Below are 17,589 nucleotides of genomic sequence, written 5' to 3'. Positions count from 1 at the left end.
CGTACAGCAGGTGGCGCACTAGCTTAATATTCAAAAGTGGGTCAGTCCTACATTTTGGTGCTGTTTGCACCGTTACTTGTGAAAAAGTTTTTTTTATATAAAAGAACATGGCATTTTTTAAAAGTCATATAGGTCAAGCTCAATTATTTATAAAAGTGTAAATTTAGGAGGGTTATGGGTTTTACAGTTTTTGTTGTTGTAATGGTCACATGATTAGACTCAGAAGGGATGTTTTCTGATAAAAGTCTCTTTCGCATATTTTTTTTCCATACATCATTCTAAATTTCTTCTCTACAAATCTTTTTTTCTTGCCAATCTGCCTATCTTTCCCCCATCTCGTTCTCATTTTCTGAAAGTATTGCCTCCTCTTCTCAGAGTCAGAATCCTTGGTATGCCTCTGCTGCACATCCCTGCAATCAAGCAGATATACATAAAATATGCAAATATATTTCATACCCAAATAAATAAATTCAGATGTCCATCCCGTTAGCATCACTGAAGCATCAGGGCTATAAACAGACTGGGCTTTGAGTGGGTAAAATTAGCCACTTCATGGCGTGTAAACAATGTAGCTAACCTTTAATTACCATTAACATTTTTTAAAAACCATAACATTTACTGGGAACTCAGAAGTCACAGAATCATATGAGTTTAAGTATGTTCACAGGGCAATAAGCAAACCATTTTTCATGCTTCAGAGGATTGCTTTATTGGATCAGGTGAAGCAGCTCCATTAAAGATGAGCCAATGCTTAGAAAGTTGGCCTATCTAATAATCCTATACCAGTAACCAGACTCTGCTTTTCAGATATTTAAATAATTTGCCTTGCATGCTATTTGCTGCTTGAAGTTTCAGTAAATTACTAGGGTATAAGCAAGGGAAATGTAGCTCATTGAATCTTTTCAGGCATTTAAAATTGAATACAGCAGAGTAGCTAGCCTCAGCAAACTTTCAAGGGTGCTGAAAAGAGATCAAAATGAAAATATACAAATATAAAATAAATATAAATTGGCATTTCTTAAGTAGTTTTTATTGAAGGACCTATCAAAATGTATTGTTTATACGAATCTATTTAGTCTACATTTTTAGTAACTAGCAACTTTTTTGGGCAATGGTTCATTACTACTGTAATGAGACGGAAATGATTTGATAAAAGGACCTTAAAATGCTTAAAAACGGTTTAAAGACGCATATGAGCAATCTTGAGATAAGTAGCTAAATGGCAGAGGTGAGTTTGAAGAGAGCTCGTCCAGGCCCCGCCCCCTCCTGAAGGTACACCACTGATGATAACTGTCGCACACGAATCAGATTCAAGATGAACCGATGAATTATGAAGAAGAAGTGCGCGAGTCAGATGCATTGGGCAGCCTGCACGATTTAGTTGATCGAAGCTAGCGTATACCAGATCCGAAAAGCTGATCCAAACTGTGAGCAAAGGCGAAGATGTTTAAGCCAGAATGGGGCAAAATTGCCTTTGTTCCTCCAGGACTGAGAGGACTCGGCTTGAGATGTGCGTTATAGGATCTAGCTGCTTTTCAACTGGAGCGAGCTAGAAACAACACGATTCCGCCAACAACTAACAGATAACTTGTGCGAATAAGATGCAGCACTGAAGAATCGCGAAGCAGAAAGGCGTGCGTTACAGACGGGGATGTGTTTCATGTGTGCTTCTCGTGTAGACCACATGGGGTAGAGGTATCTGGAAGTTGCAGCGCTGCAAACGGGGAGCATCACTGTAGGAGGCTCGAGACGCGCATTACACTGTCCCGCGTTCAGATGATGGACGGATTTCTGACAGAGCGATAAAAAATGACCGTGGACCACATTGGAGCCCTCTCGCAGCATAAGAACCAAGTGTAATGGATTTTCCCTTAAAAGCATCAACTGTGCGCCGTTTATGAAGTGAGCTACAGAAAGTGATGCTGCTGCTCTTTCTGTCTGAAGGAATGAAAATCGCTCTGGATTACAAGCCTAGTTATGATGTACAAAACTGCGTATATACATTCACTCAAGCAAGCGGGTATTTGAAAATTTGTCTGTGAAATAAGCGATCGAGAATCTTCTTTTGGAGGTGAAGACTAGTATAACAACTCAAATGGAGTTGCCACTGGTGGTTTTTACGGTAGTGTGTTGGGTCTCCGTTTGGTCGGACGACAGGATCATCTCAGACAGACATGCGGTCTACTGGAACAGTTCAAACTCCAGGTGAGTGTACGCTATGGCAAGCTGGGTTCATATTTAGTCCTGCGTTATATTAGTGTACCATTTCCTTTACATTACGTGTAGTATTTAGTAATTTGCTTTTTATTTTACCATTGAATTCCAATGTGTATGTTTCAAAACTAGTCATTATTCCAGTTGTTACTGATAGCCTACCTGTTTTACTTTTACTAGTAGAGTAAAACATTTAAATATTTGAGACTATCGATCGCGTTTGTTACTAGTGACATTTTTGTATTGTTATTTGTCATATGTAATAACTAGTCAGAGTGTCTGGCTAAGGTTAAATCAGTAACACTTTAGTATGGGAAGCACATATTCACTATTAACAATTACTTTTGCTTCAATAAACTCCTTATTTACTGCTTATTAATAGATAGTTTGTGTAGCGTTTAGGTATTGAGTAGGATTAAAGGATGTAGGATAAGGTCATGCAGAATAAGGCATTAATATGTGCTTTATAAGTACTAATAAACAGCCAATTTCCTAGTAATATGCATGCTAATAAGCAGCTAGTCAATAGCAAGAATTGGACCCTAAATTTAAGTGTTTCCGTTGAATCATACTAGCATGATTAAAAAAGTTATAAGTAATGGAATGCATGCTAGCAGAAAAACTGCTACAATACACAAGTATACAAATAGTCTAACCAGTCAAATAAGTTGCTAACTAAAGTTCTAGTACCTTTTTAAGAATGATTAGTAAAACTGGAGGGCTAGCAATAATACTCAGTAGTTGACTTTTCATAGCCTAGTTTATTTTTTTCTATCCAATGGCACACCTTGCAATAGTACAATTGGGATAGTGACTAGCAGCAAATGACCACTAAGATCTAATAAATAAGCACTAACAACTAATTGATTAGGTTCTAGTCACAAATTAATTAATTACTGGTCATTAAAATAAGTGCAACTTAGTGTTAAGGAATACATGTTACAATGGCTTGCCATACTCTGTTCAAACCCCGGGCCATGATGGAGATGGGCTTTTCTTGTGTTTGAAAAGTATTAATTTTATGAATTACAAAGTGTAAGTTAAATGTCTGTGTGTATTGTAGAATTTGCATCATCCGTAAAATATTTGTGACTAAGTATGAGTTTAACACGGCTTATCCTCTTAGAAAAGTACTCAGGGTTGAAGAAAAAAGCAAGTAGGGATCATATAATATATGCCAGGATTTGTTCACTACAGCTGAATCTGATGCTGTCATTTTGTCAGTTTCAAAATGAAATAACAACAGAATAACAAAACTTGTTAAATCTATATGATGTGGAGATGCCAAATGTAGTGAATATCATGGTATTTTTCAAGAGTCTGAATGAGCTGAATCCAAAAATTGCACACTATTGTCATGATGTAGGCTATTTTTTGTCAATCAAGAGAGCAGCGACCCCAGACGCTTTCACAGGGTTGACAGGTTTCGAAATCATAAGTTTCATGTGAAGTTCCTTGACATTGCTCATTCCTCCTTATTTCAAGGGTATCTGTGAGCAGGGTTCTCTTGCTGGCTTGGAGGGTTTGCTCAGGGGATGTCAGCCTAATGGCTTTTGACATGCAGCTCCTCAGGTAGAGTTTGGCTAGATAAATAAACACGGTGAAGGTGCTCTCACGGCTGAATTAACAAAGTTAAGAGTGGCTGTCTTGCAGTACATCAGTAGTCTGCCGAGGTTTAAAATATTAAAGAGGCTCAGAGGAAGATTTCTTCTCGAGCTGGGAGCATGCTCTTCCACCTCAGTGAAATGTAGGGCTGGATTTGAATTTTTTGCATTGAATAAGCCACCCTGATGCGCTCAATCTTCAATAATCCTTATTTAGCAGGATGCGTTACCTGTTTCCACTCTTAAGACGATAAATATGCGGTGTTAGGAGTCTAAAATCCATTTCCTCTGTTTATGATTTAGCTTGAATCGGCTTTACGCTCTTAAAAATAACGTTTCCAAAAGGGGTATTTTGCAACCAAAAACCTTTTAGGTAACAGATCTTTCCTTGGTGTTAAGGACTTTTATTATTTATTTTTTTCAAAGTTGATAAAAGTATATAGTTTTTTACTATGAAGAGCTTTTTTTTGTGGAATAGAAAGGTTGGAGGTTATTCATGGATGCCATTAAAGGCTTTTTTTATGCTGGAATAGTTTTCAGAACTGAAAGAAAAAGGCATTTCTTAGACGTGAGTAGCCTGTAACCCTGCTCACAAAGAACATGTATTTCTCTTATTTTCCAGCTACACTATCAAAAAGGGCCGCATTTGAGCCCCACCAAGAGATTGTACGAGAAACAATCCCTCCCCCTCTCCCAAAAAAAAAGAAATCTCAGGGGTCAGCTTTACTTTTCAGCCCACCCTGACCTCCCTTCTAGTCCTCTTGCAGTATTGTAGTCACAATCGAGGTGAGCCTTTTGCAGGGCAATTCACCTTGAGCATTAAAAGCTTGCCATGAATCATATTTTCCCTCTCTTAAGCTCCCTGTCAGGGGTTTTCTATTGAAGCCCCACACTGAAAAGAAGATGGACATCCCCTCAATGCCAATATGGTTGGCCTCTTGGGGGTCCAAATGAAAAAAAAGGGGAAGATGCCCAGCTCTGTAACCCAAGAGGATGGACTAATCTAATCCTGTGGTTTATCCTTCAAAAGGCCCTCTCTTCTTGAAAGCTTTGAGGTTCTTAACAGAAGTCCCGGCTCATAGCCCCTCGCTCAAGTTGTGCTGCGGTTGGCTGGGGACAGCAGCTCAGTGCTGGATGTTGTCTCTGCCTTCGCAAAGGAAAGACGAAGGAGAGAAAAAAAAAACAAGTGGAGCTGAGGAATCCAGTGCTCACAGTGATTCATAGATGGCTGCTGTCATTATTCCCTTGACAGCTCACACTGCTTTTTTCGGAGACACTCTGCGGCTGCCTTTTGGGGCCTGCGGTAGTGCTTTCTGTTGAAGTCCTGGCACAGCAAAGCAACCGAGGGTTATTTGCATGCAGGTTCACCTCTAAATTGTTACCATTATGGAAACAATGACTGTGTGAAAAGGTCTTGATGGCAGCCACGAATAGCCCAGGCTCCGAGAAAGGCTATGAATATCTTAAAGTAAATTGCCTGTGCAACATACAATGCGCAGATGAGTCCGGTTTGCAAGTCATTATATGGGCTTATTGTTATTCGTGATTGAATTTAATTAAACATAACCTCTCGTCTGATTGTTTGCTGTTAGATGGAGTTGCACAACCATGTCTAATGATTTTGACGATCTACAGCTGTGATGATGATGTAACGGCTTTGAAATACCCGTCTTTGAGCCGTCTACATCGGGGAGAATCTCAAGCACTCCAGGCTCAGATATATTTACGATACCCTTCAGTTGGGCTAGTCATTTACGTACATTTGCTCTGTCGTTTTTAGGTGGAATTTATTTTTCAAAATGAAACTCGTTTTATATCCTCATTCTCATCCGTCCTTATGCTGAGATGGCACTCGTATACTCAGTCAGAAGCGCATCAAATTTCCTCTTGTCAGACAAAGCAGGTAGATCTCAAGTAGCTGTTTCGCACAGTAAAGAGGTCTCATGCTCATGTTCTGATTTGTCATTCCTGTCTATCTCAAGTTCGCAACCTTTGTGGCTAAAAATGTATTTTCAAGATGTTTTTACCCAGCTGCTCTCTGCGGAGACGGTCACAGTGCTGACATCTTTCACCAGATGAATTACGTTTTCAAAACACAGCACAGTCCTGTCAGGAAACGGGCGTCTTTTGAAAACCGGAATGGTTGTTAAGTATTAGTAGTTCTTCCTCTTTCTGTTTGAAGGTCTCTTTCTGATTTTACTGCACTCTCCAGGTGCTTCACCAGTGACTCATTGTCCTATGGGAATATGTCTTGAAATATGTAGGTTCGCTGGTTAAAGATTCATCCCCTTTGGTTTTATCATTTGGTTGCAGCGCGTCAGAGTGCTTCCGTTCTGTTTTTAGTTTTAGCCCTGATTATTCTGTCATTTTCATCCAATTAATTCAACATGAGCAGTGGTAGATATTTATCTCTTCATGGTAAAAGTGTTCTAGTGCTTAAGTTTTCAAGTTCTATTAGACCCTAATTACATCTCGGTATCTGTTGTGTATTAATGCAGTTTTGTGGTTTTTCCCAAGGCTTAAACATTTCAGCGAGTGGAGCAACTGTGTATGTTTATCTGAGGGAAACAGAATAAAACATGTACTTTGAGATGGACATGGTCTAAATCATACTATTACATAAAAGTGATGCTCTTAAACGTTTAAAAATAGCACAAGGTGCCGTTCTAACCCCGGGGCTACAGTAAGACCTGTGGCAAACCACTGCATTAATGTGTGTTTTTCCACTTTCCACAAGCAATCTGGGGGAAAAAAAGGCTGTCCTTTTTCCAGTAAACTTTCATAAATCTTTCTCTTTAAATACATAGCTGGGGTTGTGGATGTTGCTTTTGCTGTATGTCTTGCTTTCAGTGCTTGCACAGTATGCTGTGTCTGTCTTGGGGATACAACTCAAGGAATTTTTCAAGCTGTCGGAGCCCTTGCAGCACTGTGGAACAGAAGCTCGACATTGTTTTAGGGTGTGCAGTTTCAGACTTGACACATGCTTGTTCAGCAGTCATTGAATAGACCAACTGGATGGGAAATGTGAAAATCAGATTGTAGGATTCTTGTGCTGATGGAATGAGATTTCTTTCTTTTGTGATTTATTTTTTGTTAATTATCACTTCTCTTATGCAGCTTTTACACCTCAGAGCACAAAAGCTAAAAAGGCAATGCACGCAACAAAAAGGTGCATTTACACAGTTTGTGCTAGGATGCATAAATGCATTTACACAGGAATTTGCAACATCGGATTATAATATTATGAAATGTGTTGTTTTTCAAATATTGAATTGTTAATGTAGAACCATGAAATGATTGGAAAAATATTAAATGAAAAAAAAAACCTTTTTCATGGCAATGACAAATGGTATAGTTTTAGGTATAATTCACCTAAAAATGTTCGAATCATTTATGTATCACTGATATGTAGGGTTGGGTATCTATCGCTTGAATTTGAGCAATTCCGATTCCAATTCTGCGTATCGATTCCGATTCTTAGCGATTTCTTAGTTTCGATTCTAATAAGGTAAAAAACGAAATACTTAGTTATTCTTACCATCAACAAAAATCAACAGGGAACTTTGCCTATGGTTTAAAAAATATCACAGCAAAAACAACTAAATAATATAAATATCAAGCATTATTAAAGACAAGTAAACAAGTAATTTAATAAGAACAAATACATTAGCAATAGCACAAATAAATACAACGGAACAAAGTGTTTGGGATTTTGATAATGATATTGCTTACATGTTATTTACTTGTTTTTTAATTAATGCCATATGTGACCCTGGACCACAAAACCAGTCATAAGGGTGATTTTTTTAAAATTGACTTTTATACATCATCTGAAAACTGATAAATAAGCTTTCCATTGATGTATGGTTTGTTAGGATATATATTTGGCTGAAAATCTGGAATCTGAGGGTGCAAAAAAATCGAAATATTGAGAAAATAGCCTTTAAAGTTGTCCAAATGAAGTCCTTAGCAACGCATATTACTAATAATAATAGATTTTAATAGATAATAGATGTGATGTGAACAACCTGTCTGACAGTTGTAAGTCTTCTAGTAGTTCTTGCAGAGTGAATTCTAGTGAATCTTGCAGAGACTGAGAGCATGAGCAGGAGCAACTTTTGGTAAGTATTCTGATTAATTATTTTTGTCATTTTTCATAGTATTTATTTATTTTAATACATTGCCTCATATACAGTAAAAGATTGCCTGCGAGCTTCTCCTCCTGTCTGTACGGTAATTTCTCTACTGCGCGCCGAGAGTCGCGTGGTTATGACGCAATCGTTAGCCTATTTTTACAAAAACGGCTTCTGCAGAGCGATAGTGTAAGATACAAGGTAATGGAGCCTTTTATACATTTTCGTGTTTCTTTAGAAATAAACAATGGACAAATGGAGTCTTTAAACGCCTCAGATGTAAAGTTATTCGCCAAAATGAATGGGAGTCAATGGAATGCTAACAGCAGGTGATGGCTTGGTTAGCAATGGCTGCCTCTATGGAACGTACGCTTTCTGGGTGCTGGATTACCCCCTTGGATTTTGCCTCACTTCCGACCGTTGCTGTTCCTCTTCCACAACTCTTCTTCTCCGTTTTTAGTGTATTTCTGTGGCAGAATTACAGCGCCACATACTGGTCTGGCATGTATACTACATCGTTTTGAGTCGGTTTCAGTGGTTTCGTGTGTACGCAGATATTTCTTGAGACGAGGGGAAAAAAAGATTGGATAGGGAAAGCTCTGGCTTCGTGTGGATGTGGCCAAAGGCTAAAATGAAGAAACACAAGAGCCGAAAAAGAAGGCAACAACGTTACTTTGTATTGTAACCAATAAAATAAGTATTTTTATTGTTACTGTCTGTGAGACTGTACTTATAACTACAAACTGAGCCTCAAATAAAGAACAACCACAAGGGAGTCTTCTACGTCATTCCAAATGTAAAATAACTGCAATTTATAAATAAAATATACATTACAAATATAGTTACAAAAGTTATTCAGTCAAGATCAGGAGTAAATTTTATCTTTGTCTTTTGTTGTTTGATTAATGTTAATTACACAGATGGCAGCAGGATTATTAGGCTGCTGTCACTTTAAGAACGAATGCACAGATCCAATATACTGTTACACATGCATTTTTTTCCTCAACTGTTTACTTTCACTTAAGACAGACCCGACTGTGTTTGCGAGGATATTTTGACAATTTTCCGTGTATTTGTCCGTTCAAGTGCAAGAAGACGCAAAAGAGAACTAGTTTCAGAGAGACGAATTTCTGTGCGAGCTTTGGATGTCTGTGCAGCACAGAAAACAGCGCACAAGTCTTCTTGGTTTAAAATCACATTTAAATGCACACAAAGAAATCGTTAAGAGGAATTGAAATTAAAATTTTATAGCAAGGATCCAATTCGTCACTTTAATGAATTACCCATTTCTAAGGACAAAACGCATTTGGAAAATAGTGGAGGACACAGACAAACGACTGAGGTGCTGAGGAAAGGTACAGGATCCATGTTGTCCGAAACATGAGAATGCTTTATATTTATAAGCACTTCAAACAAAGGATAAGTGCTTACCGCATCTGGCCCTGTCGTGCTTTGACAGGTGTGTGTGTGCTGTTTAATGCCTCTGACACGTTTTCCTCAGCGCATAACTTACGTTTTATGGTTATATCCTTATCTGTAAATCTTAGAAAGTCCTGCAAGTATTTCCATTTAGCATATTCTGACCACAAGCGTCCTTTTAAATTTCAGAGTTCAATCAACGCTTGAATGCACGTCAAACAGACAGAGCACAGTAGAATAGGAGCACAATAACTCTGACTAAAATAGGCTACACATTTTGCATTTTTGTCAGAAATTAAGCGTAGGTTTAAATATGTAACACAAGTAATCATATTTATGCGAGCAGTAATAGTAAAGGCATTATTGTTGGAAGAGCCTATTAATGTAATATAATACTATGTTCAGACGAGTGAATGTGTGTTTTTCATACCTCATACAAGTCAAGATTTTGTGCTTTTGTTTATCATTTTTAATTGAGTCATTTTAATTTCTGCTTTAAAATAATAAGCAATCAGTTGATTTTAGGTTTCGAATGTAATGTTTATATTTTAACCCATTTTTGCTTATAACGTACAACATATACACATACAACAGAATGATCGATTATCAAAATAATCATTAGTTGCAGCCCTAAAAGTATTTATACCAATTGCAATATACAGTATTTGTTCCTCCCATCTAATTTTTTCCCCGATCACCTAGGTTTGACATCAGATGCACTTTCCTTATGACTGTCATGGTGCCTTTTTATCATTTATTATTTCATTGGTAACACTTTACAATAAGGTTGTATTAGTTAACATTAGTTAATGCATTAGTTAACATGAACTAACCATGAACCTGTTCAGCATTAGTTAATCTTTGTTAACGTTAACGTAATAAAAATACAGCTGTTCATGGTTTGTTCATGTTAGTTCACAGTGCATTAACTAATGTTAACAAGACTTTAATAATGTATTAGTAAATGTTAAAACAAAGATATATAAATGCTTTATAAGTGCAGTTCATTATTAGTTCATCTAATGAACCTTATTGTAAAGTGTGTTACCATTTAAATTGTATTATTTCATTATATGCAAAAAGCAGCAAGGATTTTCCTCAAAAATTCACGGTAAAGAGAAAGTCATGCAGGATCGGAAGAACGACATAATGAGCATTTTAGCTGAAAGCCGAACAGTATCTGTCTCTTTGCATTCCCAGCTAATTAAGTGCACTCAATAAATTGTGATAATGTCCTTCACCTCGTTTTAGGTGAAGAGCGGAATTCCTGATAAGGGATCCAATCACTAAATCTGGGACTGAGTGTTTGCAGCTCATCAGACCTCGCTGATTAATGACATCTTAACGGCACTTTGCGCTATCTGCATCATATAATGAAGAGTCTATATATTTCGCTAGATGTCCTGAGGCAGTTCTGCACAGCACACAGGATGTGTACTTCAATCCAGCCAGTGTGTTACTTTACATGTATTAAGGTACACAAAAGCCAGGTTACAATGCCGTTTTCATCCAAGTACATTTGTGATTTAGAGTTTCCTGACATAGATGATCCTCTGTGAGTTAGGCAGCGTGAAGTTCTCATTTCTGTTGCCTTAAACCAAGCTATAACTCTCCATTGTGCTCAGCACCGGAAAGTGGTTGTCCTATATCAAGCCCAGCGCTGTCTGTGTTTCTCAGCCCCTCGCAGACATGCCCACAGTGGCTCTTAATTAAGAATGTTGTCACAGAATAAAACTTCAACAGATTGGTTATTGATTGAACCTCTTTTCTTGGCAACAGTCTCCAAATCCCCCATGACTTTTTGCCAGCGGCAGCTATTACACACGAGCAGTAGGTACTGCATGTTTAACTCTACCATTATTCTCCAAAGCCATTTTGCTTGGTGTATTTCGGTCATGTGTGGTTATTTATCAGCACCTTCTAACTGAGGATTAAAATGGGTTGTAGCATAATTCCTAAATACATTACACACAGCTCTGCTTCGGTCTGTGCGTTTAAAGGCAGTTTAAGATATTAACTGAGATAAAAGCCAGATACTAAACCTGTTTGCAGTCCTTAGGCCTAGAATTCGGGATGTGGGATAAAATCCCTCCCTGAGGCTTGGTCTCACAAATGATTAGGATATTACACTAGTGTGAGATAAGATATCATTTAACATTTGTGTTTTAGACCTCGGCTAACCTCAGATTACCTTAATGATTAGCACACTTTTGAGCAAAATTGCAAAAAAGCACCATAAAGGTATCATAAAACGAGTCCATGTGCTTTGTGCACTATATTTATAATAATAATTTTAATTTATAAAGCGCTTTTCACACATTTATTTACTTATGTAGCCTGTTTATTTATGTGTATGTCTTCTGAAGCCAGAAACCCATTTATTACATTTCAGTCTGTTCCTCATACAAAACATATGGACCACTTGTATGGCACTTTGTAGTAAAGCTGCAGAATTCTGGATAAATTGAGAATCATAATTTATTTATTATTCAATGACTCATTCATAAAGACTTCACTTGTTTCATTACTGGATGAACCAGTGTTTTTGAATGAATCTCCTGAATAAATGATTCAATTACAAGTGCATTTGTATAAGCCACTTGTCGCTACCTACTAATGTAATGATGTAATCGTTAAAATCATTGTTTGACAAGTTACTTTCAAAAGGTGATTTGCTACCATAGACATCAGTGTTTATCTGAAAACATTTCAATTTGAATTATTGTGACAGAAATTTGTGACAGAAATAAAAATGAATAGAGAGATTAATTATTCAGGAATAAGATCGTTTAGGAATAAGATTGCGTGGGTGTTTGAATCGAGATCACTTCATTTGTCACCATTAACCTTCATTATATGGAAACATTTATCTTTTTATGTAACACAAAAGTCAGTAATATGGGTTTGTATTTACAGGACCAGAAATTGACTTGAGCACAAGGTAAAATTTTAACCAAAAAATTACAAAGACGCCCCATATATTTAAAACTTGAGGGTTACATGTATTTAGAATTACTGTTTTTTTTTATCTGTTTTTTTTTTAACATTCAATATTTTGCATATTAATATATTTAGTTCTGAGTCTGATTTTAATTCATTCGTTTAATTAAAGTAAGATTATTTTTTTATTGATTAAAGTATTTGACGAATGGGGACATTGTTTATTTTAGAACAAGAGATGTATTTAAAAAGGCAACAGCTAAGTAAACTTTATAAAGTGTGCATGTGTGTGGGAGGAGAAACTAAAGCCCTGAGGTTTCAGGCATTAGAGAAGGACAGTTTTTGGCCCCCTTTGCATCTCTTTACTATGTCATGCTCTTTTTGGTTTTAATGCCAAATGTACTGCTAAGAATATCAATGAAGTGGATGGCGTAGAGAGCGAGGGATGGCATCGCTAATTTTTAACGCCCTGAGGAATATTTTATGCATCATATCAGAAAGAGCTGCATAGTACGATTGATTGGATACACTTCAAACATAACAGTGTGGAGGTTTCACACAAACATGCGAGTCTTGTGTATGTTCATGGGTCTGTTGAAGTTTGAATCGATATTTATTAATAGTTAACCTTCTAAGTTGCTTTTTTATATTTATTTTGCTAAGTCTTAGTGATTAAGGAACTAGTTCAGCAAGGAACTGTTAAGATCTCCAATTGTAGTCTGTGGTCAGAAGCGCAGCATTTTGCTGTAAAGCAACTGGACTAGAAGGTTCTCTCGGCCCCAATGCCACACAAGGTGCCAGACACATTTTCACCCATGGGACATCTTTGCCTGCGCAGATTAATGGCAGCAATGTTCTCTAATGGGCCATAAGAGCTGGTTCCTGTAATGCACTCAGTGACCAAGTAATAATTTATTCACCTTTTGCCAGACTGTTTTGAACATTTCTCTAGCAATACATGGTAACAACTCTGCAGCCATTTTTTCAAGTTTCCCTCTACTAAGCATTTGTCTCTACAACCCTCAGAGAATTAATTAATTTTCTGAAATCTTACTTATCTCAGTCTGCTTTCTAATATGAGGGGATGTAGGCATAAGTATAGTTTGAAATAGAAATAGAAATAGTTTGTGGGTAGTTGACAAATAAGCAGTAAAAATGCGTTTTTTCGTGATAATGCAAAGTCATGAACTTTGTCAATTTCGATGTTTTTTGAACATTTTTACTGAAATGTGTCAGGTACATTTTTACTGAAATGGTGTTACATAAATAATTAAGAATATAGGGGTGTCACGCCAAAGGACAACAGAAATGAACACTTTTTTATAGTTTAATTTTCAATATATGAACAATTGTGAGACAAAATCTTACCATGTGCACGTCATGGGCTTCACAGTAACATGACCTTGAATGGGGTCTTTCAACTAATTAAACTGGTCAGTGGAATTGGCCAATTTAAAATCAGCATATGGTGTCACACCAGAGGACACTGTTTTCAGGGACAAAATATATCAAGTTCCTACGCTTTTAGAAATATATGGATGAAAAAAATTATTGTCATTTACTAAAATAGACACTTGTAAAATTATGCCTGAGGCATTTATCAACATTTGTATGCTTTTCTTTTTAATTTATAAAAATTGTAATTTATTGAACCATGCTTGTCACGCCATAGGACAATTTTGAGATTTGGCTCAAAAAATTTAAAAATCTAAAGACAATGCAGTTTTTATAACAATAGGTCCATGTAAGACAAAGACATGTTTAACAATTTACTACATTTTAAATGATGACAATATATAATTTTTTATCTTGTGTGACTGTGAAATGCCTTGTCATGTCAACAACCCATCTGCATTTGGAGGTGCATTGTGTGCAAAACACAATTTTAGTATTTCTAGAATTGCTGGCCTTTGAAATCTTTCCGTCAGATAGTAATTTTAGGTGTATATGACATTCTTCTTTCAGACGAGTTATATAAAAAAATGTCCTGGCTCTTCCATGCTTTATAATGGCAGTGATTGTTGCTCTGTTTTTAAAGTCCATAAAAGTGCATCTATCCATCATAAAACTGCTCCACACGGCTCCAGGGGGTTAATAAAGGCCTTGTGAAGCAAAGTGATGCGTTTGTGTAAGGAAAATATCCATATTTAAAACTTTATAAAGTAAAATTTCTAACTTCCGGTGGACTGCCTTCTGTATTCAACTTACGGAAAAAGTGCTTACGTCTGACAACATTGCACACCAGTTACGCTTGTCAGGCGTTGCGTAAGCATTTTGAACTGCGAGAGGCGTAAGTTGAGAGGCGTAAGTTGAGAGGCGTAAGAATGTCTTTTACACCTTGGATGGCTTGAGGGTGAGTAAATCATGGGCTAATTTTCATTTTTGGTTTAAAATATGGATATTTTTCTTACACAAACGCGTCACTTCGCTTCAGAAGTCCTTTATTAACCCCCTGGAGGCGTGTGGAGCAGTTATATGATGGATAGATGCACTTTTATGGACTTCAAAAATGCAATTCACTGCCATTATAAAGCTTGGAAGAGCCAGGAGGACGTTTTTAATATAACTCAGATTTTATTCGTCTGAAAGAAGAATGTCATATACACCTAGGATGACTTGAGGGTGAGTAGATCATGGTCTAATTTTCATTCTTGGGTGAACTATCCCTTTAAGCCAAAGCATCATCCACCAGTGTTTACTGTTGTACAGTTAAAATGAAGGCTGCAGATTGTGTTGTTTTTGTTGAGTGTATTGCATTACCAGTAGTTAAGTGCAGATGAAACCGATTAACTAGCATTACTGGTCTCACAGCAATTAGTCAACAGCATTTGTAAATAAACAGTTCCTGTCATTTTTTTTCGGTCTTCAATGGCCTGAATCATGTTTGCTATCAAAACTGTATTCCCCTTTTGTGTTTTGCATCAATTTTATGTGTGTTTATGTATATGTACCTGTGTTTGTCGCTCGCAGTGTGATGGCTCTGAGCTCCCTTGTCCCTTTCTGCTCACGTTGGGGGAGTCTCATGGTGCTCACTTTAATTCTGAAAGGCAGGCCGTATAAATAATTCATTTCCCCTTTGCTTGCCTTATTTCTGCATGTGGTACAAGTGTTACTGCCAGTCTGCAGGGGAGGGTTTTGGGGAAATGCAAGAAAGCTACAAAGAAAGTAAAAAAATGGGTTGGCAGTCACTTTTTCTCTCCTCCTGCTTCACCCTTTCTCTCTTCTCCTTTTTCCTCCTTTCTCTCGCTCCGTATGCATTTTCTTTTGTTTACACATTGTCTTTGTTCCACATATCATCAGTGTGCAGATTGTTGTTTTTTTCCGGAGCCAAGAGCGATCAAACACTCAAATACTTTGACAAAAGAAATCATCCAACCAGTGAACGTTTTAGAAACCCCATTTTTAAAGAATGCCAAGTTGACATTTCAGGAGCCATCAAGTTATTGTTGTCCAAAATAGAGACTGCCCTCAACTCTGTCCGCTTTGGTCATCCGAAAAGTTGCGCATTAAAAAGGTCAGGAGAATATTCAGTTTAACCTTGCAGGGATAGTCCACCTAAAAATGAAAGTCATTTATTCTTTCTCATGTCTTTCCAACCCTGAATGACTCTTTCTTCTGTGGAACACAAAATTGTCTGTGCTTTTTTGATACAATGAAAGTCAATGGGTTTCAGTGTTGTTTTAGACCCCATTGACTTTCATTGAAGAGACATTTCATCAGAAACCTTCATCAGAAACATTCATCAAAATATCTTTTGAGTTCCACTGAAGAAAGAAAGTCATACAGGTTTGGAATTACATGATGATGAGTAATTGAAAGGAAACATTGTAAACTACTCGTTTAACAGAGAACGTTTAAGTTTATTTTACAGAAATGTCAGATTACTTTGGGCAGACTCCACAGCATTATGTTATGTATGTTATGTTAGCTCTTATTGTCCCCATACAATTTTAATATTTTGAGTAGTTTTGAATGTGTTCCTGTAGCTCAGGAACTAGAAAAACCAAGGTCAAGGGTTTGACTCCCAGGGAACATACGTACTGATAAAATGTATGCCTTGAATGCTCGGCAAGTCACTTTGGATAAAAGCATCTGGCAGGTGAGGGAATACTGGCTCTCTCTTCCTCTATGGAAGGAAGCAGACACAAGTGTAGCCCCAGTCTATAAATGTCGTCCCACACCTGCTTGTAAGGTTTAGTCCACCTCTGTTCCAACTCAACCTGAAATCTCTCTGACAGAGAGCTCAGTTAGTACTGTACCTGCAGAAGTGTTGCTCAATACTTACATTCCCTGTTTGGGAATTGTAAAAAGGCCTCTTTTTGAAAATGTATCCCCTTGAAACCTGCTTGCAGCAATATGTAATAGTTTTTGTATTCTCTCTATTCTAAGTCCAGGCTGGCTGTTTAAAGCAGTGCTTCCCAAACGGTGGGTCACAGTGAAAAATCTGATCAGGTCAGTTCTGTTATTATAGGGAAAAACAATGCTAAATGCAAATAATAAAATGCAGCTAACCATATAATACTTAGTGAAGCAAAATAAATAGACTTATTTTAAAGGAGAGGAGTAATAGCTTTCTATATCTTTTGGTGTCTAGCAAGCAATTATGCGTTTAAAAGACGTCTAACAGCCGTCCAAACACAGCCCTGACGTCTAGGCTAAAACAAGGCGAAATTTGGGCTGTCAGTGAAAATGTAATAGATGTCTAACCATAGCCCAAGAATACACTAGTCATCAACGCATAAAACACGATAAAGAAATGAAACCAAACACCTTGTAATCACTGTTGACTTTGCTTACATGATGGAATATCATACATCTCGCAAGTAATTTTGGAAAAAAACAAAATTCAAGGTTATTTTGCCTGGAAGTGGGTTACTCATAGCCTATATCGGGTCTATAGTTAACCGAAATGATGACTATTGTTTGCTGGGTGTTAATGTCATGCATGTAATCAAACTTAACATTTATTATTCTCGTACAAATTCATTAGATAGCCTGCAAGTATGGAAGCAGACAACCCGATCTCACGGCAATTCGTACATATTTTACGAGGTGGCTAATTCGTACGAATTTGTACGATCTCACTCGTACGAATGTGTACGTTTTTTGCCAAATTGTTCGTATTTGACGAGTTGCCAAGAGTTGACAAATTCGTATGAATTCGTACGAATGACCTACCTCAAACCCCGCCCCTGAACCTACCCGTCACTGGGGTTTAGACAAAAGTACAAATTCGTACGAGTGAGGTCGTACAAATTCGTACGAATTAGCCACCTCGT

General features: G+C 37.3%; 1 protein-coding gene across 1 annotated transcript in view; it reads left to right on the top strand.

Annotated features, from left to right (window-relative positions):
- Positions 1-1,274: 1,274 nt before the first annotated feature.
- The window catches only part of efna2a (ephrin-A2a), an 88,314-nt gene continuing 71,999 nt past the window's right edge, over positions 1,275-17,589 (top strand). Inside the window, exon 1 of the mRNA XM_079819258.1 lies at positions 1,275-2,205. Within this exon, the coding sequence (XP_079675384.1) occupies positions 2,096-2,205 (110 nt within the window). The 5' untranslated portion in view covers positions 1,275-2,095. The remainder of the gene's footprint in view (positions 2,206-17,589) is intronic.

Source organism: Gobio gobio (genome assembly GCF_949357685.1).
Source record: "Gobio gobio genome assembly, chromosome: 6".
NCBI classification, from domain to species: Eukaryota; Metazoa; Chordata; class Actinopteri; order Cypriniformes; family Gobionidae; genus Gobio; species Gobio gobio.
The sequence above is the reverse complement of the archived record's forward strand: the minus strand, read 5'-3'. Positions and strand labels throughout refer to the sequence as shown.